This window comes from Dipteris shenzhenensis, chromosome 23 (assembly GCF_047967505.1).
Source record: "Dipteris shenzhenensis isolate YYH24624 ecotype China chromosome 23, Dip_SZ_1.0, whole genome shotgun sequence".
Classification (NCBI taxonomy): Eukaryota; Viridiplantae; Streptophyta; class Polypodiopsida; order Gleicheniales; family Dipteridaceae; genus Dipteris; species Dipteris shenzhenensis.
Genome location: NC_141618.1, coordinates 21,984,565 through 22,008,041, shown reverse-complemented (window position 1 = coordinate 22,008,041; position 23,477 = coordinate 21,984,565). Strand labels below are relative to the sequence as shown.

The following is a 23,477-nucleotide window of genomic DNA, read 5'->3' as shown; positions in this document are numbered from 1 at the left end:
AGTCCCAAAGAGGACAGCCCACAACCTACCCAAATCTACCAGATTTTGGTAGATTTGGGGTCAAACACTTGGCCTGCATGCCCTGCCATTTGCCATGCATGCTGCCACATGTGTGGGGGACTGACCTGCCAGCTCAGATTCCACGTGTCAGTTGCCACGTCACTCCCAAAAACCCTAAAATTTCAAAGTTGTCAGAATTTAATTCTGATCGCACCCACGGGTTCCTAACAGCTTAGACTATCTATTGACGTACTCTAAGGTCATAATTGAGCCATACTGAGCTCATTTGTTTGTCGTCTTATCTTGTATCTCCATTACTCTTGGCATGCTGCCAAGCCCACACCCAAAGCTCAGGGAACATTCTCTTGAATGGTTCCTAGGTCGGTATGCAATCTGTGCATTTGATTGGTCCCATGTTTGGGTACTCAGGTGGGGTGTGGTTTCTAGATGTCCCTCTCAAAGAGAGGCCATCACTCTTGTGGGTCACTAATGCCCATAACCCCAAGCAAGGGGGTCCACCCTCAAATGCTAGACCTAGTCCCCATTGTCCGTAACTGAACAATAGAAAAACATTTCATTTCTTAATAAGCATACTATTGAAAAACAAAAAGAAATAGTACCAAGCAAGTGGATACATGTTGAAGCAGGATGACATTCCCTCCGTCTTTCATTCGGTTGTCCGCAACTGAAATGCTTCCTCATAAGCATCCAGGATTTCAGAACACTCCTGAAAGGTAGCTCTGTCCACCTATTGGGCATCGGTGGATGGGAGCCCTCTGAACTTCAAAAGGTACATTTTGCGAGTTGTGCCTCGTCGTCCCGTAGTGAAGTTATGCAAAATAATTTGCTCTGGGATCAACAAGATCTCAAGTCCTCTACTTCAGGTGCATCGTCCAGTGTGGGCTCTTGAGGTGGTTCCCCAATGAAGGGTTTCACCAAGCTTACGTGGAAGACATTGTGGATCTTCCAATGCTCTTGAAGTCTTAATCGCACTGAGACATCATTTATTACCTGCAATACCTGAAAAGGACCATAATATCGAAAGGATAGCTTGAAGTAGATGCGCTTTGTGCCCACTTTGGTTTTTAACCGGGCTTTCTCAAATTTCAATAAGACCCATTGGCCTTCTTTCACTGCAAACGCCCTCCGTCTTTTATTTGCAGCTGCTCTTTGTTTCTCCTGTGCCTTTTGAATGGCTGCTCGAACTGTGGCATAAGCAGAGTCATAATCCTCCACGAATTGATCAGCGGCAAAGATTTTCTCTTTTGTTTGCATGAGTGGAGTTGGTAAAGATCTACCATATACAATTTCGAAAGGAGCTTTTCCAGTGGAGGAATGAATTGTGTTGTTATAAGCAAACTCCACAAGAGGAAGGAATTTCTCCCATAAGGTTTGCTGGTCATGCACATAATATTTCAGCAAATCCAAGAGTGTACTATTCGTAACTTCAGTTTGGCCATCCGTTTGAGGATGAAAAGCTGAGGAGAAACTTAGAAGAGTTCCAAGGTTCTCAAACAAAGCCTGCCAGAAGTTACTAGTGAACTTTGAGTCTCTATCTGATACTATAGACTTGGGCATGCCGTGGTGTCTAAAGATGTGTCTAATAAATAAATGGGCAGCTTCAGGTGCCTTGAGATTCTTTCTGCAAGGAATGAAGTGGGCTTGCTTGCTGAATCGATCTACTATCACCCAAATCATGTCATGATTTTGATTGGTCCTGGGAATTCCTGTAATGAAGTCCATGGTGATGTGTTCCCATGGTCTCTCAGGAATGGGTAGGGGCTGAAGTAAACCCTTGGGTTTTCCTCTCTCATACTTAGCTTTTTGACATGCGAGACAAGCTGAAATGTAGGCAGCAGTGTCCTTTTTCATATTAGGCCAGTAGAAAATTTTATCCATGGCTGAAAAAGTGGCCACAATACCCCTATGACCAGCATAGGGTGGGTTATGGCTTTCCTCCATCACTTTAGATCTAAGCTGCTTTGTGATACATAGTTTGTTCTCCATGAATAAATAGCCATCCCTGATGTGGTAGGCATGATGGGTGCCTCCATCTTTCAAATGTGCCCATGGCTGAGCAAAATCAGCATCTCCCTCATAGAATTCTTTGAGGGCTGTTAGCTCATCATGATAGGGAACTGAAATATGGTGAAGCCGTGGTCTACGAGAAAGGGCATCAGCCACTACATTCTCTTTTCCAGGAGTATATTGTATCTGAAAATGAAATGATTGCAAAAAGGTAGGACCATTTCATATGTCTCTCTCTAATCAGAGGTTGAGTTAGAAAATATTTAAGACTTTCATGATCAGTTTTTACAAGAAAATCTATCCCTAAAAGATAATGTTTCCAAAGTTTGAGAGCATGAATTACAGCTAAGAGTTCTTTTTCATGGATATCATAATGAAGTTCAGCATCTCTTAGCCGTCGGCTTTCAAAGGCCACAGCATGACCATCCTGGGTAAGAGAAGCCCCAAGGCAATCGCCACTGGCATCAGCTGCTACTAGGAATGGTTTCCTTAAGTCAGGAATGATAAGTACAGGAGCTGTAGTCAGGGCATGCTTTAGAGCATTAAAAGAGTCCTTTTCTTTTTGGGTCCATCTGAACTTCAGATTTTTCTTAGTGAGATCATGTAGAGGGGCTGCAAGTTCAGCAAAATGCCAAATAAACCTTCGGTAATATGAGCATAGGCCTAGAAAAGACCTTACCTCATGGGCATTCTTCAAGTCAGGCCACTCTACAATTGTCTGTATCTTGGCTGGGTCCATACGAACACCTTCTCGTGAGATAATGTGACCAAGATAGTGAATCTCAGGAAGAAAGAACTCACTTTTCTTCTCATTGATGTGAAGAGCATTTTCAGCTAAGATTTGAAATACAATCTTTAGATGTTCCTTATGCTCTTCCTCATTCTTGCTGAAAATGAGGATGTCATCAAAGAAGACGGCAGTGAACTGTCTATAGTTCCTGAACAACCGTTCCATCAGTCGATTGAACGTGGTTGGGGCATTAGTAAGGCCAAATGGCATTACCATATATTCATACAGCCCAAATGTGGTTCGGAAGGCTGTTTTATGAATGTCCTCAGGTACAACATCGTACCTGATGGTAGCCACTCTTAAGATCTATGCGGCTGAAAATTTCAAATCCTCCTAAACGATCAAAGATATCGTCTATACGAGGAATTGGGAAACGATTCTTAACCGTCTGTTTGTTTAAGGCTCTATAGTCTATGCACATCTTGAAGGTTTTATCCTTCTTTTGGACTAGTAAGACAGGAGAGCAAAAAGAAGAACTACTGGGTTGGATCAATCCCTTGTCCAAGAGTTCTTGGACTTGCTTGAAGATAGACTAACTCTATATGGGGGTCTATTTGGAGGTGAAGACCCTGGAACTATGTCAATTTTGTGATCCTCTGGTCTCTCAAGAGGGAGGTGACTAGGAAGTTCCTGAGAGAAGCAACTAGAGAATTCCTGAAGGAAATCTAATCTTTCTTTTGTGAGAGGATCTGACTTTTCTTCACTTGGTTGCTTATCGCGTACAAACACTAGAAAAGAACATACTCCTTTCTTAAGCAAATTGGGAGATCGTGCATGACTTACCATAGGAATGGTGTTTCCTGAAACTCCCGCTGTAATGCTCACATCTCTACCCTTATGTTGGAGGGTTAGAATATTCTTCACATAATCGATTCGGGGGTTGACTTGCTTATGCCAGGGCATGCCGAGAATTACATCTGATCCTTGAAGTGGTGCCACCATGAAGGGTAGATGATCCAAGTACCCCTGGATGTGTACCCGAAGCTTGCCGATGATGGGGTACACCTTCTCTTCTTGGTTCTTGAAGGCTGCAGTTGCCTCCAAGGCTTCTCCTTTATCCTCTGGGGCTATCCCGAGGTTCTGTGCCATCTCATGAGAAATAAAGTTGTGAGTAGCTCCACTATCGAACAAAAACAAAGCGGATTGATCCTTTACCTGACCCCATGTTTTCAACAAACTATGGGTGTCGTTTACAGCTCCCTTTTCTGGAGGTGCTTCCACCTTGTTAACTACCAAAACTGGCTTTTTGAGGGCTGCTTCTTTGTTGCTACTGTTTTTGGCAGCTTGAGGGCATTCGTAGAAGTTGTGGCCTCGATCGCCACACTTGAAACACCGCCCTTCGGAGTAATACTTTTGCTTCTGTTGTGGAGACAATGAGCTGAAAGTGCGGGCTGCTTTCTTCGAAGGAGGCTGGCTGGCTGACTTTTGTTCTTTTGGTGCGTCCTTTGCTGTCTCCTTACCCTTTTGTTCCTTGGAAGAGGTTCCCTGGGACTTCCGCTTGTTGTTGCTGCCATTCCGCTTGTTGGAGAAAGATTGTTTCTTCTCCACCTTCAAGGCGATGTTGATGGTGTCTTCGAGAGAAGTAGGAGTGGCAATGTCCACCTCATGCTGAACGATATACCGTAGGCCAACAAAGAACTTCCTTTGCTGCTCTTTTTTATCCTTCCTACTGAATGCTTGAACTTTTAACAAAGTATCCCAAAAACGATCAACATACTCACTGACTTTCTCTTCTTGGCGTTGGCGGAGGATGTCCCACTGCACCATTGTATCTCTCTTAAACTCCTTAGGCAGGAAGTGCCTCATCAAGTTCTTCTTGAAGCGCTTCCAGGTGTGGGCTTGCTGTCCAGTGTTGACCATAGCTGCCCACCAGAGTGAAGCACGGTCTTGCATGTGCAGGACGGCAAACCGGATCTTCGCCTTGTCTTCGTACTCGTCCCCCTCAAAGAAATACTCGAGGTCTCGGATCCAGGCCAGCAAGACCTCGGGCTTGTCCTCTCCCTTGTACTTGGTAAACTTGAAGAGCTTATCTCCAAGAGGTACCTTATGCTTTGCATACCTTCGTCTCCGTGGACGTCTCGAAGGAGATGGACTCCGATGATGCCGTCTACCTCGAGGAGGGGAAGAAGAGGATGATCTTCCCTCCTTGTTGGAGTTGGTGTTGTCCGCACGGCCTCTTCCTTGGGATTGGGGCCCTATGTCATGAGTTTCTGCTTGGCTTCTTTCCAGCACTTGAACCCGTTGAGCAATGTTTGCCAAGAGAGCACTCCACTCATGCAGGTTAGGAGGAGGGTCAGGTCCATTGGCTGCCATGATGACAAGATGACTTAATGAAGGAGAGACTCAACAAGAGAAAGCACAGAGTACAGGACCACTGCCTAAGCTCTGATACCAATGTAAACTACTCGGTGCTTTCTATCAATTCAGACAACGGATTTTGCAGAGGCATTTGAATGAGATGATTGCGAGTTGCCAAACACATATACTTGAACTTAAGAGTTTGCAATTAAGCTGGAATTAAGACTTATACAGCTTAAACACAAAGTGACATCATTGGAAAATGCAATATGATTGAGGGGCCAAGACGGCCCCCCCCCCTTATCCAGGCTCACTTTATTCTTGAAAATGGAGATACAAGACCAAGGTGCAATGCACCTTCCAAACTGATGAACTCAGTGAAAACCTAGGACCTAGATACAAGACTCAAGAGCATATGTACAAGGTAGACAACAAAAAGAAGAACTCCAAGCTCAGGTTTCAACTCTTGGCTTGCCCAATCCACAAGGAAGAAGCCTGCAACAATCACCACTTACATCCAACATTAGAGAAAAGCACTAGTTTCTAGAAAGATAGTAGAAACAACATGAAATAGTGCTGTAAATGAGATAAACTTGACAATACAGGCTCCCTTCGTGACTTGACCCTTTTGTAGATGAAGTCCTTGATGCCTCTGAAGCTACCTTGGGTGAGGAGAGTGTGGAAATGGGGCTGGAATGAGAACAGCTTAGAAAAACAGCCTGTAGGCTAGAGAGAGAAAGCTTTCATGGAGTGATAGCTGTAGAGAGAGAGTGCCAATGCTGATCCCAAGGGAGGAGATGTAAGAGAGGAGCTGCTGCTGTTCCAGAGGTGCACAAAAAGGCAGATTTCTGCAAGGGAAATGGACTGGAACAGTAGAGAGAGAAATTCTGCAGTAGAGAGAGAAAGACTGCAGCAGGAGAGAGAAAGGGGCTGTGGCTGCTCCAGGCTAGGTGAAGGAGAGAGGATGCTGCTGCTGTTCCAGAAGAGCTGAGAGGAGGCAGATTTCTGGAGAGGAGGGGCTGGAACTGTAGAGAGAGAATGTGCTGTTGTAGAGAGAGAAAGTGCTGCTGAGGTGAGAGAATGGCCTGGGGAGAAGTTGGCTGCAACCAAGGAGCTGGAGAGGTTCTGCTGCATCATCCAAAAGGAGGGAGAAGAATTTTCATGTGTGGAATGAAGGGGAGAGGCCTTCTTTTATAGGCTCAGCCCCCCCCCCCCAAGCCTAGAGTGGAAGGTGGACACTTGTCCCAGATTTTTGGTGGGCTGCAGTCCCAAAGAGGACAGCCCACAACCTGCCCCAAATCTACCAGATTTGGGGCCAAACACTTGGCCTGCATGCCCTGCCATTTGCCATGCATGCTGCCACATGTGTGGGGGACTGACCTGCCAGCTCAGATTCCATGTGGCAGTCTGCCACGTGTCAGCTGCCACGTCACTCCCAAAAACCCTAAAATTTCAAAGTTGTCAAAATTTAATTCTGATCGCACCCACGGGTTCCTAACATCTTAGACTATCTATTGACGTACTCTAAGGTCATAATTGAGCCATACTGAGCTCATTTGTTTGTCGTCTTATCTTGTATCTCCATTACTCTTGGCATGCTGCCAAGCCCACACCCAAAGCTCAGGGAACATTCTCTTGAATGGTTCCTAGGTCGGTATGCAATCTGTGCATTTGATTGATCCCATGTTTGGGTACTCAGGTGGGGTGTGGTTTCTAGATGTCCCTCTCAAAGAGAGGCCATCACTCTTGTGGGTCACTAATGCCCATAACCCCAAGCAAGGGGGTCCACCCTCAAATGCTAGACCTAGTCCCCATTGTCCGTAACTGAACAGTAGGAAAACATTTCATTTCTTAATAAGCATACTATTGAAAAACAAAAAGAAATAGTACCAAGCAAGTGGATACATGTTGAAGCAGGATGACATTTTCATATCCTACAAGCTAATCATGAGGGAGTATGTGGAGGACATTTTGCTTTCAAAATCATGCTGAGGAAAATACTTATAGAAGGATATGTGAGGCCATCCCTCCAGAAAGACATAAGACATTGGTGCAGGTCATGCCTACAGTGTCAGCAGATGAGTAAGAGGATCTTACATCCAGAACTCAGAAATATCATGTTTGCTTATAATATTTTTTAGAAATGGGGGATAGATGCCATCGGTCCTCTACCCATGACAGCCAGAGGAAATTATTATGTGCTGACGGATGTGGATTACTTGACAAGATGGGCTGAAGCAAGAGCAGTACAGGCTGTCAATGCAAAATCTGTATGCAAGTTTGTGTATGAGGATATCTGCTGTAGATTTGGTGTGCCACTAGAGTTGCTTTCTGATAGAGGTCCAAGTTTCAGGAGTGAACTGATGGATTTATTGTGTGGTAAGCTGAAAATTGAACACAGATATCCCAGTCCCTATTATCCTCAGTGTAATGGGATGAATAAAAAATTTAATGGTGAGTGTACTAATATCATGGAAAAGATCATCAGAACACATGAGAAGGAGTGGGACCTTGCTTTGCACTAGGCTTTATGGGCTTACAGAGTTGCAGTAAAAGAAGGCACCCAGTTTTCACCATTTCATCTTGTTTACAGTAAAGAAGCTCTATTACCCTTGGAAGTAGAAATTCGGAGTGGGACCTTGCTTTGCACTAGGCTTTATGGGCTTACAGAGTTGCAGTAAAAGAAGGCACCCAATTTTCCCCATTTCATCTTGTTTACAGGAAAGAAGCTCTATTACCCTTGGAAGTAGAAATTCCTGCACTACAGATGTTAATGAAGATGAACAAGGATTCAAATTCTACTTACCAGAACCAGTTATTGGATTTGCAAGAAGCACAATTCAGACAGAAGGTGGTGGAACATTATGCTTTAATTCAAGAGGAGAATCTGAAGAGAGCAAACAGGAAGTTCAGAGATAAAAAAATCGAGGAGGGTGATCTAGTTTTGAGATACAACAGTAGTCTGGATTCTACAAGAAGAAATTTGCGACCAAATGGGATGGACCTTTCCGTGTGACGAAGAAATTCAAAAACGGCTCTTATCAACTTGAGAATTTGGATGGTCAGCAGCATAAGAATAGGGTAAATGGCTTCAAACTAAAGAAATACTTTCTTAGGATCATGAATGTGAGCAACTGTGGACCTACTGTGATGAAACAAGACATGCCGGAAGACCTCATAGATGAGGATATCTCTGAAGAAATGCAGATCTTATATATCCCTGTCTGCAAGACATGAATGTCTGCAGACTAGGGGATGGGCAAAATGATAGGACAAAAACTGTATCAAGTTTTTGACCATTGTCTATAGCTATGGGTAGGCACATAGATGTACACATCTAGGGTAGGTGTGGGCTTTTGATATTTGTGGATTTTTCTTTCACAAGCATGATGGACTGATGTATAGTTTTTTGAGACAATAAAGTACGTTTTCCAAGGACTTCACAAAAAATGATGAAATGCAATGTGGTTGTACCAGACTTCCAAAGCAATCCAGTGTGTGGTCAAGAGAAATGTTTTTTGGGTTCATGTAAAGTCAAGTCATGAAGGGGTTTTTTTTTTATTTTTCAAAGTCAATGCGGTCTTGCATGTTACAGGAATTTGATATGTTCGGGTGACCATGTCAAGGGGCTTTCCATGTGGGTTTACGGGGGTGCATGCAAGCCTTAATGTGCATGCTAATGTGTGGGAATTGTGTGACTAAAGGTCCAAAATGTGCATTTAATGTGCCTTGGGGGGTATTTGCATTTTTAATTGTAGAGTGGTAAATGTGCTGCTGAGGTGGCTTTCCAAACTAAGGAGGGTGCGCATGCAAAGGTGGCTACGTTATGGATGAAGGAGAGCTTTTAGACTGTGAGCTGGAGCTACATGAAGATGGCGGTTGGGAGCTGATTGGGCTAACGCTGGAAGGATCTACGTTGCACTTGGGGACTCCTTGAAGAGAAGGTTGGACGACCAGATGGAAGAGAGTCTCGTAGATGAAGGGAAGGTCGTGCGTAAGCAAAAGGTGGAGCGCCCATCACATGAAGGTATACATACGTGACGGGATGGGGATTTCCGCCTGCATGCTTGGCACAAAGGAGCTCTGGGTGCTCCGGGGTTACAGCTAAGTGGTGAATTCAGATCGAGAGGGAGAGAAGGGCTATTGCGGACGCTGCTGGTTACCTTCACGTAAGGAAGTTTGTGAGCTTGTGTGCACTGAGAAGACTTTGGCTTTGGAGATCTCTAGACATAGCGAGCTGTTTGTAGTTGGCTGAGCATGGCGGGCTGTGGGTTCATAGTATTCTGAGGCTGACTGTTCTCTGAGTTTTAGGAGAAAGTTCAGTTCTAAGTTTATCTGTTTTGGGCTGTGTAGTCTTTTGGTTCTCTCTGAGTCTGTGTGATCCATGTTCAGTCAGTTTTCGTGGGGGGTTTGTCTCGGTGCCTAGTACAAAGACACATGCTCTGGAACCTGGTGCATAAGCTCATCATCTACGAGCCCACATTGCCGCTGACCCCTTTGAAGTCTCAGCTATGACACTGACGTGGTAAAGTACATAATTTCCTGGCTGTCTTTCCCTTTTTTTCCTTATCAACGTGTAATCCAAACGGCTATGGGAGTCGAGGGACTACCATGAGAGCCCCTGGTGCCAAACCAAGATTGTACCAAACACAAAAGCTGGGCCTGCTAGCAGGAAGGACGAAGAAAAAGCGGGGGAAAAGAGGGAAGGGGGAGGAGAGATGGAAAAAGAGGGGGGGAAAGGGGGTTCTACAGAGAGCAGCAGCCCCAAAAAGGCCCCAAACAAGGTAACTACAGCAAAGGAACTGCCTTGCTTCAGGCCCACCACCTAGCAGCCAACCAAGTTGGTTCGCAACCAGCAAAGCCAAGAAAAGGAGCTCCCACAGCCGAAGATGCAGCAAAAGTGAAGATCTGAGCTCCTTGAGCAGCTACAGAAGACCACGGGGTGAGCAAAAGCCCTGCAACCAGGTGCAGCAACAACCTGTCCACAGGGAGCAACAGCAACCCGCAGATGCCTGCAGAACAGCCACAAGGCTGCATGGCAAAGGGGGGGCCGGGGGGGTGGGAAAGAGTGACAGCGCACAATAGACGTGCGGGCAGGGAGATCATGAGGGCAGAGAATTGCGGAAGGGGTGCGGACAGAGATCACTGGAGGTTGGGGGGGAGTGGGCAGGGACCATTTTGATGGAATATTCTTATTAATTAAATTCAGTTTATGGCTATTTAAATTAAGTGTTTATTGAGTAAATCTTTGGGAACACGCTTCCGTGTGTGTGTGCACAACATACATACTATATGGGTCCAACTTCCAAGGAGATGCTCAAACTCCTCAAGTAAAAACACTATAAATAGTGCAACTGTAACCTGTGATAGTCATCCACATGATTGAAAACATAAACTCCATCATGCATAGCTACTATGCCATCACACTAGTGGGTGTAGACCCCTGTACGGTTATATGCCCATACACATGCACATTTACACACCATACACGCCACCATACACAATCAGCATCCAAACCTCTTAACACCGACTTTCTGTCAAGATTCTGAAGGTGAAGGGCAGACCAATCGTGACCAAGGTTAGCAGTTAAGGAGAAGGCTCATCAAATAGTAGACCACATTAGAGATCTCCATGTCCTGGGGCCAAAGCTATAAGTAGAGTTGGCTTTGTCCATATAGCGAAGCCTTGAATCAGGATTTACACAATTCTAGTTCGCCAGGCTAACTGCAACAAAATACAAGACCTCGCACAAACAGGTGTGTCTCGCACAAAATTTGAAACCGTTGATAGGACAAAATCTGTATCAAGTTTTTGAGCACTGTAAATAGCTGTGGGTAGGCACATAGTTGTACACATCTAGGGTAGGTGTGGGCTTTTGGCATTTGTGGATTTTTCTTTCGCAAGCATGATGGACTGATGTATAGTTTTTTGAGATAATAAAGTATGTTTTGCAGGGACTTCATGGGAAATGATGAAATGCAATGTGGTTGTACCAGACTTCCAAAGCAAGGGTGTCTAGTGTGTGATCAAGCGAAATGTTTTTGGGGTCATGCAAAGTCAAGTCATGAAGGGTTTTTGTATATTTTCCTGAGTCAATGTGCACTTGCATGTTACAGGAATTTGATATGTTATGGTGTCCATGTCAAAGGGCTTTTCATGTGTGTGTACGGGGTTGCATGCAAGCTTTAATGTGCATGCTAATGTGTGTGGGAATCATGTGACTAAAGGTCCAAAAATGTGCATTTAATGTGATTTGGGGGAAATGTCTTGAGAGTGGTAAAATGTCACTGATGAGGTGGCAGATTAGGCTGAGGTGGCTGGACTAATTGGGAAGGCATCATGCTCATGCAAAGGTGGCTACGTGATGGATGAAGGGATGCTTCTCGACGACGAGCTGGCATGCTACGTGAAGGAGGCGACTATATGATACGAGCTAGAGAGCTCTAGAAGGGGAGCGCGCGTTGCGACTGTGTGGATGAGGAGGAGCTCAGAAGAGCTGGAGGAGACTGCAGGCCAGAGGTGCTGCTGCTGGGGAAGCTCAGACGACGGGTGTAGGAGCTTCTAAGAGCATAAGGGCTACGAGATATGGGAGAGGCTGGAGTGCGATAAGGAGCAGACGGGGAACGATCAGAGAGGTTGGAGAGGCTCGCAGTTGTTGATGGGAGGTCGTGCGTGAGCAGGAAACTGAAATTTGTGCATGAAGACATCGTGTGTGTGACGAAGAGAGCTTTGTGAGCCAAGGAAGCTGCGGTGGTATTGTGTACGTGACGGGTGTGGGATTTTGACTACAGGAACTTCGAGTATATGGGCTCCAAGTGCTTCGTGTTGACGAACTTTGTGGCACAGTTGGCTCTGGCCGGAGTCTTGTAGCAAACTCTATGGTAGTTGCTTGAGGTGCTTATGCTGGCTGGAGGTTCAGAGTGACGCAGAGGCCTGTGAGCGACAAAGAGTATGCACCATGCGCTTCTTGGTTTCATGGGGAAGGCGTCGCTACTACACAGGCTGAAGAACCTTGAAGAGGCATGAGCTCCATGAGCTCTATGAGCATGAGAGAAGTCGTGAAGGTGGAGATGAGCGACGAGCTATAGCAGACTAACGTGGAGAGCACTGGCTATTGCTCTTATTGGGAGCTGCTGGATTTGAGGATGACTATGCGGGCAGTTTGCTTTGGAAGGAGCTATATGGCTGTGGCGTCATTTCTGCTGGCTGGAGGTCCTTGGACGGAGGTTGTGTGTGAGTAAGAGGGTGCTGCAATGTGCGCACGGGTTGGCTAGTTGTGGTGTGAGCACTCAGTTGCTTCAAAGATGGAAATAGTGAGGCCTTTGGCCACAGGCGGGTGCCGGGTGTTGCTGCAGAGACCTCAACTGATAGAATCTCCAGAGATGGTGGGCTGCATCATTGCTAGTGCTCGATGATGATCTTGGGAAAGATATGATAAGATCAGCTTGTGGGTTGATATCTTGAAGAGTAACGAAGATAGCCTTCATGTGGGCTGTGGGTTCATAGTATTCTGAGGCTGACTGTTTTCTGAGTTTTGGGGGGAAGTTCAATTCTAAGTTCAGTCTGTTTCAGGCTGTGTAGTTTTTTGTCTCTCTTTGAGTATGTGTGATCCATGTTCAGTCAGTTTTTGTGGGGGGTTTCTCTCGGTGCCTAATACAAAGACACATACTCTGGAATCTGGTTCATAAGCTCATCATCTACGAGCCCACATTGTAGCTGATCCCTATGAAGTCTCAGCTATCTGACGTGGTGAAGTACATAATTCCTGGTTGTCTTTCCTTTTTTTCCTTATCACCGTTCTAGGCAAACAAGTTTCCAACAAGAAGATGGTATGATCCTTATATCAAGCGAAAGGACGATCATGAACAACGCGTATTCCATATGTGCAGCTTACCCGAGCAGCTGCCGCTGTTTGAAGACCTGAAATTCCAGGTCGACGTCTCATCCTCTTCAATCGTGTATAGACAGACTAGTCAAAACCCTGTAGCTAAAATCTGCACAAAAGAAAAGCATTGACTCTTTAGTCATACATAAAAATTGCATGCAAAGAGTAATCCACATTATTATCATTATAAACAGTCCCTTTGGTACTTGGCTCCTTTGAAATACATTGAAAATGGATGGCAAAGTATTTAAATCAGTATTCGCCAAGAAATCGCATATCGACAAGAGATGCTGGTACATTAGTGGTACTCAATTTGCTTATTTGACGTGACACTGAGGGACCTGAGATTTGTTTAAGTTTTGCATAATCATGCACTACAAGGCTAACTGTCATTCTTTTTGTACCATGTAACTTTACTGAAATCAAGGGTGAATAAACTGCTTTTCAAAGTGAAGTGTTTTACACATGTAAAGATGCTCTGGTCAATGTGTGCATAAAGAAATCTAAGCAGTCTATTTAGTCTCTAAAAGTAAACAATATCATCCATTCAACACCACCCATATATGTATGTACGTATGTATGTATGTATGTATGTATGCAAGCGCAGAGTAAAAGTTTATATAAAACGTAAATCTCCACAACAACAAAACAAGGGAAAGAACTTAACCACGTCTAAGGTTTGCAAGCCCAACAAATGCCCCATTCTGTGGATGAGAAGCTTCAAAAACTTCTCATAGCATCTTCCTTGTGTTCCCCATAAGTCTGTTCTCCTTTCATCTTCTCTTGAAAGCAACCGGGCAGGCTGGCTGCTTGTTGGCCTCAGCAGCAAGACCACACCGAGCTTGTTAGACAAGTGCCAGAAATATTGATGTTGCGTCAACTTATGCTAAGGCGAACAAAATGTGTTTTTATGGCAGAAGGCGTTGTATATCTCCGGTACATTGTAGGCAGGTTAGGGATCAAATGAGCCCACACCAGCCCCCTAAAATAATAGGATTTTTGTCCCTTGCCTCACAATCCATATGCCATTTGCAAACGGGCAGCTTTTCCCATAAATCTCTTGAAGAACGTGCCTGCTAGTGGTCAGAGGAAGCATAGAACAGCTTTGAAGGTTGAAATATGATTTGACTTGTGTCTCAATGTTGGTCTGTCCATATCATTGTGGGTGTTAGAAATTGACAACCAAAGGGTGTACGCAGCGGAAGACTCATAGAGCCTAGGAACTCACAGTGGTGCTGAATATGTGGAATCCAAAACAACTTTCCTTACATGTACTTAGCATAGATTTGCAACAAGTAAAATGGACAATGCATACGAGTTATATTTCTATCCACAATGGACACAATACAAAAGCAATGTCTAGTGTGTCACCCTCTATATCAAATTGCTATCTAAATGTGCACCCCTGTACATAAACAAACAATTGTTCTCCTACCTCCGTGGCACTCCCAAAACACTTGGCCTGCATGAGTAATGGGGTGGTCGCTTGTCACCCCATTACTCATCAAACATCCAACAAACTTTTGTTCCAATGTGGATGTCAATTCATGCCTGGGAGAGTCCTTCCATGAGCAACCAATCTTGGCTGACCAACGACGAGCATAGGGTAAACTAGTTGGTCGTCTGTCAGGTTGAAACAGACCCAAGATCTTTGATCCATCACATGGTCTCTCCAACAGTGACGGGCATAGGTGATCGCCCAAATGAAATTTCAAAATCTTTATGCATGTAAAAATTCTGTCCATGAGAACCTACCCATCCCATGTAGGCCATGTCTGTCCATGAGAACCCATCCATCCCATGTAGGCGGTGTGTGTGGATTATGAGCCCGCCCATCCCTTGGTGACCTACCGCTACGTTTGCTCACTGGTCTCTATTTTATCTTTGTCTAATTACAGCAGCTGCAATCAATGGAGAGCCCAATTGCTGTTTTCCCACGTATGACTTGAGAGATTTCATCGTCCTAAGCTCGGCCCCGATCATGAATGAATTCTTTCAGAGAAGTCAACAAGGTGGAGTAATCGTGGTAAGTACACAACATTCAGTGTCTTACTGGGTTAAAGCGCAATGATGAAAAGTGGGCAGGCAGGCTTTCTATGATTTAGGAGGCGGAAGAAAGAATCGAAGAGGCAAGGAAGAAAGGGATCGACAAGGTTGAAAGCAAAGATCGGGTCAAAAACCAAACACAAGAGGGACAGAGACAGAGAGAGTGTACCATTGGGAGTGGGAGAGAATCTGCAATCCGAAATGGCAGAAGGCGATGGCTATGGCAGGCAGGAACAAAGCTTGGTGTGCCTATATCTAACAAGAATACAGCTTACAACAATTGGGGAGGAAGGCGATGCCCATATCTAGCAGGAATACAGCTTGCAGCAATTGGGGAGGAAGGCGATGCTATTGCGACAAAAAACCTTAGTGATACTTGGTCATAGCAGCAGTCTTCCTCTTGGGATTGCACAATGCTAAGTTCAAGGCCACTTCTAATGATTTGGTTGTGTACCAGTCTGCCCCATTCTGCTGCCACAAGATTGCAACAAGACCAGGATGGCCATATCCTCCATTAGTCCACCCCACAAGAATTTTCATCTATTGACCAGATTGTATTCAGCAGTAAACCCTTGCATTTACAACGTCCGAAGAAACCTAGCACGCAGGGAAAATAGACAAATAACAGGGTCAGCCAAAACGACACCTAAATTGACCGTAAGGGGATGCACAGTTGCAACAGCTGCCATATCTTTTTTTCTGATGCTTTCCTGCCAAAGACACAATTCCGTGCCCAAATTTACCAGGCCGAAAGCGCCTCCCATGACATCACACCTTTGACTGCAGGATCGCAAGCTGACCCTTCCTCTAGCCCCCTCCTGTCTGAGGCTTGTGTGAGGCAAGCTAAAGGCTTTGACTTAGAAAGGAAGGACAACTCCAAACTACCTCGGAAAGAGCTCAATTGCCCTCTAAGCTCCTTGATTTCCTCAATCCACCTAGAAACTGTATGACCCATTCACACCCTTCGTGTCACGTCTCCAGGCTTCCACATATCACATAAATGTCAACAATGGCATTCCAAATTATCAGAACTCTAGTCATCCCCATTTTGATTATCAGGCCAGTATAAGCCTATCATACTCTCTATATTCATCTTCTGCAACAGGCCTAAACATGGAAATACCAACTTTGTCTGGCTGAATGCCCTCTTCATGGTGCTTTCAGAGACCTTCAAGAGTGGACAGCCATGCCCATGCTGTGCGCATAGCCTGAAACTAATGCACCCTAAGATATGGCATCTTTGTTAATAGTTTACCAAACACTTGACGCCTCTTCATAAACTTGACGTGCCTCTTCCATGCTCTCACATTTGGTATACATGCTACTAGCCATTTAGCTTTTGAGCTCTACCTTGATGGCTTCTTTTCCTTTCCTCCAACTTATGCTTCTTGGCCCTGAAAATTGTTCATAGTGATTTGACATTGTGAAGGATTATGCTACGTCTTGATATTTTCACAACAAATGCCAAGGAGTGCAAATCAGATGCGAAATGAAAGCTAATAAGTTTGCTGAAATGCAACGATTTGATAGTTTGTTATGGGCCATGTGCAACTGATAAAGCGGCATCAAGGACTGTGTATTGAAGCATAAATTTACCTGAAGAAACTGCCTGGTTCACACGTATGCTGTTTTTCTGCTGTTTTTGCAGATTGATTGGAGCTGTGTGACATATACAGCCCCACAGCCCGGCACGTTGTCCCCCATCCCTCATTTTAGGGGGGTAAGACAGCCCAAATGTCTATACAACCTCCAAAAGGATATAGATGTAGTTGCATGCGCCTCAGGACATGTGTTAAGGATTGATAACCTGAATCTGGCTGTCTTTTGGAGGCATGCGACCAAGCAATGCACTTGCTCCAATTGCCAAGTCCTTCACACACCAAGATACTCACAACTAGGGTTTGCCTCCCTTCTAGGTTTCTCTATTTAGGCTTGCTTTGAAGACTCCAACTCAGAATGCTGCCTAGAAATACAACGTTTCAAAACTTGAAATGTTTCAGAGTTTCGAAACATTTCAAAAAAAGGATCCAAATTCGAAAACTGAGGTTGCTTTCAGGTATAGTAAAAAGAGCTAGATACATACCTTACATCCCATAGGACTTGAAGGCAAAAATACCTGTAAGAGACTGAAACATGCAGAAAGGCATGCTTGTAGGTTGAAACCTCGGTTAGAATGTTCAAACTTTAGACTTGGAAAGTTTGATAGCAGATTGTGTTTCTTTGGCAATCAAAACTTTAGAAACGTTTTGAAGTTTCAATATCAATGAAACGAGTGTTTTTGTTTCTATGGTGGCAGTTCACTTTGCTCTGCTAGCATGGCAAGCATTTGGTGGCATACGTCACCATATCTCTCCAAAGACCTTCCCGATATAAATTTTGCTTAATCCATTCACAAGTTTTTATGATGCTCATATGCCTGCTGTAGGACATGAATGCATCTCTCTAAACACTGATATGTTGTGAATCTGCGGGAACAAAATAAATATAGTCCCAAAACTACAAGAAGCCATTATACGACTCAAGTTCAGGATGATCCTGGTGTGCTTGGTCCTGGAAGTCTGAGAATAAAGCAACAAGAAAGAAAGGTAAATCAGTAATGGAATTTGACAAATTGCTAATTAAGTCCTTATGACCCCATCTAGGCAGCAAAACACTGTTTACCAAGATGCTCTTGGAGGCATCTCAAGGCTTGGAGTTATAACACTCATGGATGTGGATGTGAATGTTTCCCCCAAATTGTGCAGGTAATCCTGGAGTCCATGTACCCAATCTTGGTAGGTGGTGGAGATAGCAGACAATTTACGAGCTCATGTTCTGGTCAAGGCATCTGCAAAACTTATTTTTTTCCCTTCGTGTATTCAATGTCAAAGTATGACTGCAATGAAGCATTTTTGGATCTGTCTTGACTTTGCTTTGGCTCCCATTCAGGTAGTGATGCACTGTTTGAAGGGTATGAAGGATTGCTAACATTTCCTACCATACACATGTACATGAGCTCCTTGTCATGAACCTTTTTTTGAAAGCTGTCACTCCATGCTCTTGCCTTGAAATGGCCTTCAATCCTTTGCAACGAGGATTTGCCCCCACTGTGGGAAAATAGATGGTCACCTCCCCATTGTAAGCCCCCATATGAGGAGAGCATGGGGGAGGTGAACCAGCATAGAATGTGGGCAGCATACAAACCAAAAAACTACAAGAAAGATGGCTGCCGTGTGAGCAGCACACAGAAGCTCACCTGGTTGACTTGGAGCATGTGTGGCACATGTCTGGAGTAGATCCAATGGAGGGAAGGAAGCTGGACAGAAGCGCAATCACCTGGAACAGTTTGGAGCAGTTTGCACAGGTCTGGAGACGTGGACAATGTCGTTTGGAGCCTGGCAACCATCAGAGACTGTTCGGATGAAAGGCACCTTCTGTACAGTTGCTTTCAGAGCATGGTGCAGAGCTGGAACAAAGGCATCTACAGCCCGGGATCGTGCTGGAGCAAAGGTGCCTTTGTATGGATGTGTACGGATGCTGGCAGCAGGCTGAACGGATTTGAAGAAGAGGGTTTTGGGCTGCAGCAGATCCAGGATCAAGGCAGGATGCCTGGAGTGAACAGGGGAAGATCTGAGGGGTGTTTTGGACCAGCAACAGGCCTGGACAGGAGGCCAGAATAAGCCTGGGCCAGTGACAGCCTGCCACATGGCCAGGCGAGACAGGGGGAGCCAACTGGCTGCTTGTGGGCCTGAACCCACAGACCAGTAGCTCAGCCCACAGATTAAGGGGTCAGCCTGACTGGTCAGTTCATTTTGGACGACTGTACGCCCTATAAAAGGGGAGCCATTTGGGCTCGTCACTCATCCATTGGAGGAGCAGATTGGAGCTGCAGAGAGCGTGCCTCCATCCATTTCAGGAACAAGGGAGGTGGCTATTTGGAGCAGATAAAGCATAGTTACCAGGGAACGGCATTCCGACAACCGGAACATCTGGAACACTGTTCCAGGAAGCAAGGCGGAACCGAAACTGTAAGAAATCCTAGATTTACTGTATTTAGAAATGTGCTAAGGAACAGAAAGGAGACTGAAATAGCAGAAAACAAGGAATAATTGTATTGCTTGAGTGTCTGTAGTGTATCTGTAGTGTGTGTCATCCATACAATTGGGCCTCTCTTATATAGAGAGTGAAGAGTCACACATGAAAAGGTGTGTACTCCAAAGTGTATGTGCATGAAGAGGTGTGTACCCCTTGTGAAGGGTGTGACCCTTGATGAGAGGGTTCATTACAATAGGAGTGTCTCTTCCATAGAATGTCTCTTGTGAAGGGTTGTGCCTCATAGGAAGTGTCCCGTCGAAAGGGCATACCCTTCTACAAGTGTCCATTCATCAAACCATCCATAAGTCTAGATATAGAGAAAGGAAAATGTCACAGATCATGACATCCCCTCCCACTCAAAATAAGACCCTGGTGGAGATAATGAACTGATGTAGAAAATATCACGGTAAATTCTGAAAATACTGCTGTAAAATGTCAGGGTACTGCTGTAAGTCGTCGGCTTGCTTTCATTTGTTGACAAGATAAGCAAGATGTAACCATTTTGATGACGTCGCTTTTCATCTGAGGCCAGTAGTATGTTGCACTGAGTAACCTATAAGTCTTGTTGATGCTTGGATGGGCAGCATAAGGAACTACATGATGCTCTTTTAACAAAAGACGTCGAACATCCTTGTCATGTGGTACACAGACGCGATCTTGATAATACAGAAGGTCGTCCGTATAAGAATAGGATGAAAAAATCTTCTGTTCGGAAGTCGAAGGTTGATCTTTTGAAAGAATGTGTACTGCTGTGCCGAAGTCTTTATCATTGAAATACTTCCCTTTGAATGAATTCGGAACATCCACAGATAATGTAGAGATTACCATAGCTGATGCTAGAGTTAACCTACTGAGAGCATCTGCAACTACATTGCGTAGTCCTGGAATGTACTCAATGGTCAAGGGATTCTGTTTTCAAGAGGAATCTCGAACTCCTACAGCAATTACCAGCTCAGCCAGTGCCATACTTGTAGTAGGAGACACTATACTCACTCGGCCTAGGGGTCTATGCTAAGTACACACAATGAAAGAAATTTTGAATTCCACACATTCAGCACCATTGTGTCAGTTCTTGGGCTCTAATAGTCTTCTGCTGCATATACCCTCTGTTTGAACAACCTTGATTCAAAGCTCTAGGGGATCATCTTCTACTTTTGAAGGCCGGTGCCCTTGCGAAAAGGAGGGAGACTCAGGTTCAAACAGGTGTATGGCTTTCTATCTCTCTCTTTCAGTTGATTGTCATGGCTGCCAGGTATCCAATCCCAAATTTTGGGAAAACTGGCAGGTTGGATGGGACAATTTACCCTTATGGAAGCTGAAGGTGCAGAGCCATCTGGTGGTGAGATTGACATGGGAGATCACTACAAGAGTGGAGTTAGTGCCTAAGCCCACCGTGACTCCAGCCTTTTCTAGGTCTAGGCCTTATGCCATTTCCTTTTGCAAGGAAGGCCTTGTCACCACCATCTCATGGTACTGCATCTCTTCGAGTGGTAGAGGACCAAGCTCCTCAAAATGTCATTACAGTAGTCCATTGTTCTGTTGTCATTGTCGTGACGATTTCCTTGAAGCTTCTGGGAAGGGATCCAAGTACACGCATGGCCAGCTCGCTTGTGTCCACCTTGTGACGAACTACAGCAAACTGGTCCATCACATCCTACACCTTAGTGAGATGGTCATGGATTTGTTCCCGGTCCTCCATCTGCATAGCAAACAATCTGATTTCTGGAGGGAAAGGACCTGTGATATATTGTTGGTCTTGTAAAGATCCTTTAGGATCTTCCAAGCCTCCACTGCCATATTCACAAGCTGAATGTGGGGTATGACTATATCTGCAGTGGTGCCAATTATCATGGAGAGTCTCCACATCCATACTCGCAATGCCACCGGATCAGCTCATGTTGCAACTCTTGTAGTTGGATCCGTCGTGTCCTTGGACTTCACCTAGTTCCTTCAGTGATCTCGAAGATAAGCCTTGCGAGCAAGTGACTGCGTAGCTTTACCTTCCAGACAAGATAGTTTGTCCCATCCAATTTCCCACTCTGCCCAAAGTTGGGAAAAGGCATGCGTGAAGGCATTTTGTAAAAGACTTGACAATCTCTAAACCGAGTGAAACACTGATACCAAATACTGAATTTTATATCACCTTACTAAAACAATGTCTCCTTGCTGGAGGGACGCCTACCTTCAATGTGTTGGAGCAGACTAAGAAAGCACCACCTTCGGCTTGAATACCATGTTAGAGTTTAAGGGTCTACTGAACTTACTAGTAACCCTATGCAATAGAATGATCTCAAACTCTCACTGATCTATCACACACATTAAAACCTCTCTCAAAAAATATGGCAGGAAGAGAGAAGAAGAACTCAAACTTTAATCATCCACAAGCATGGGAAAACCTGTTCAAAGAAGCGCTCAACACATCCAGCAAAAGGGTGCCGCGTAAAGCTGCAACCAAGGAAAGTTGCTCTTGCTGAGATCTACAGAAGATATCTGTCCTTCAGCCTCCAGTGTCTTGGAGGGCTTCAGTGGCAGGGAGGAGTGCGCAAAATACCTCCCTTTGCATAGGGGAGGAGGGGGACTAAAGCCCCCCACAAAACTGACCGACCCAATCTGCAGACAGGCCGACCCTCTCTCCGACCTAGAATCTGCCGACCTGTTCGGGCTGCTTGCTGCCTCCAGTTTGTGGCTCTTGCTGCCCTCCGGCCGAGCCTAGCACTGACCTTCCTGGCCCCTTTCCATGCTGCCACACAGACCTTCTATGCAGCGCCTGCAGTGCTTCTACTCATAGCCTTGCTGAACTCACAATAGATACAGATGCCTTGGCAGACGGCTCCAAATATTGTGCAACAGCTCCACAAAGGTACTCCTGTCCACTCATCCTCCTCATATAGGAGCTCACAGTTGGGTTAGTGAGAAATCTCTAATAGGAACCCCATCATTCGTAAGAATTGAAGCTGCTACAGGCCCGCATTGAAAGGTAAACCTCCAATGGAAGATGAGAAGGGGCAATACTGATCAACCCTCAGATGGCTGCTAGGATGCAAATACAAGCATCAGCACTCCAGGAATCCAAGCACGACAGTGCACTGAGATGAAAAGCCTTCGTCGTGCAGCGGCTTAACTGAAGAGAAGAGCAGTAAGACAGGCGGTGACGAATCCGATTCTGCAATCGCAGCCTTTTACAACTCTCTAGGGTACGGACGACAGCAGCGTGGTGTGGGAATCTAGGACTCCAAAATTGACGTTGAGTCTTGAGCTCTAGCCGCATGGCAAGGCAAACGAAACTGCGAGCTCAAGAGGCAGCCTGTGGTCGACGAAGTTTACGGTTGGAGGGAAAACGCCTTGGGAGCCCTTTCTCGGGAGGGAAGCCCCTGGGAAGGCGTCGTGCGGCCGGCAGCCCGCAAGCTCCCTTTCCCGACGGCTTCCTGACCGGGAAAGGACGACTACGGCCCTTTCCCGGCAGCCGTCGAGGGCCATCGGCAGGGGGTAAAACCGAGTGGCGGCGCAGTAATGGTGCAGTAAAGTTTACTGGCAGATACAGTGGCCTCGTCACTGGTCGCTGACGCGTGAGTTACAGCAGAGGTTGGGACCACGTGGCGGCGCCAGTTGGAGGATGTGACATCTTTGTGCGTGTCAAGCTGTACTTTCATCACGGGTCCTTTTCGACTCGTGGGAATGCATACGTGTAAGCTTGAAAGAGGATTTGTCTATGGTTTTTACTTTTCCGACGATCGATTTACCTTTAGAAAGCTTGTACATCGGACGGTGGAGATTCAGTTTTCACCGACCCAGACCCTTGACGTGGAAGGAAGAAGGGATTTGCCTATCCGCTAGCTGGACTATTCTATTCTATCTATTCTTCTATTCTTCTATTCTATTCTATATTAAGGAGGGACGAAGCCAACGTGCCACGTGTCGACGAGGCCAACCGCCATGTGTCCAGCGAGGCCAACCGCCACGTGTCGAGGAGGGAGGAAGCCAACGATCTTCGATGGGATGTCAACGAGCCGTCACGCCTTCACAACGCCGTCACCCCATAATGTGGAGCCGTCACGCCTTCACAACGCCTCCATCGCGCCACATTCACAGGACGGCACAATTCATCTTCTCTACAAAGTTCGAATGTAGAGAAGATGAAGTTGAAGAGTGAGAAGGAGAGGAGGGCATGTATGCAGGGAAAAGAGGAGTGCTCGGGAGTCTGTGCATTCCGGTACCGTCCAACAGCTCTCCCACCTTCTAGCTCTCATCCCCCGTTTATGGCGGTAGCCTTGGCTCAGGCTCTTCCCCTATTGTCAGTTCTCCAATGATCTGGTTCCTCTGAACCTCCCTCCTCTCTCCCAGAGCCTCCCTCTTCTT

At 45.5% G+C, this 23,477-nt stretch overlaps 1 protein-coding gene across 5 annotated transcripts in view; it reads right to left on the bottom strand.

Annotated features, from left to right (window-relative positions):
* The window catches only part of VPS22 (EAP30/Vps36 family protein), a 60,576-nt gene extending 38,077 nt beyond the window's left edge, over positions 1 to 22,499 (bottom strand). For 3 of the 5 annotated variants that reach the window (XR_015543234.1, XM_087394832.1, XM_087394835.1), the window contains exons 1-2: positions 21,518 to 22,499; positions 13,011 to 13,110 (exon numbers count right to left, since the gene is read on the bottom strand). Coding sequence is in view for 4 of the 5 variants with exons in the window: in XM_087394832.1 (XP_087250958.1) it covers positions 13,011 to 13,061 (51 nt within the window). In the remaining variant the exon portion in view is untranslated. Of the gene's footprint in view, positions 1 to 13,010; positions 13,133 to 21,517 lie in introns of all 5 variants that reach the window. The other 2 variants (XM_087394833.1, XM_087394834.1) reach the window with 2 other exon arrangements.
* Positions 22,500 to 23,477: the final 978 nt, after the last annotated feature.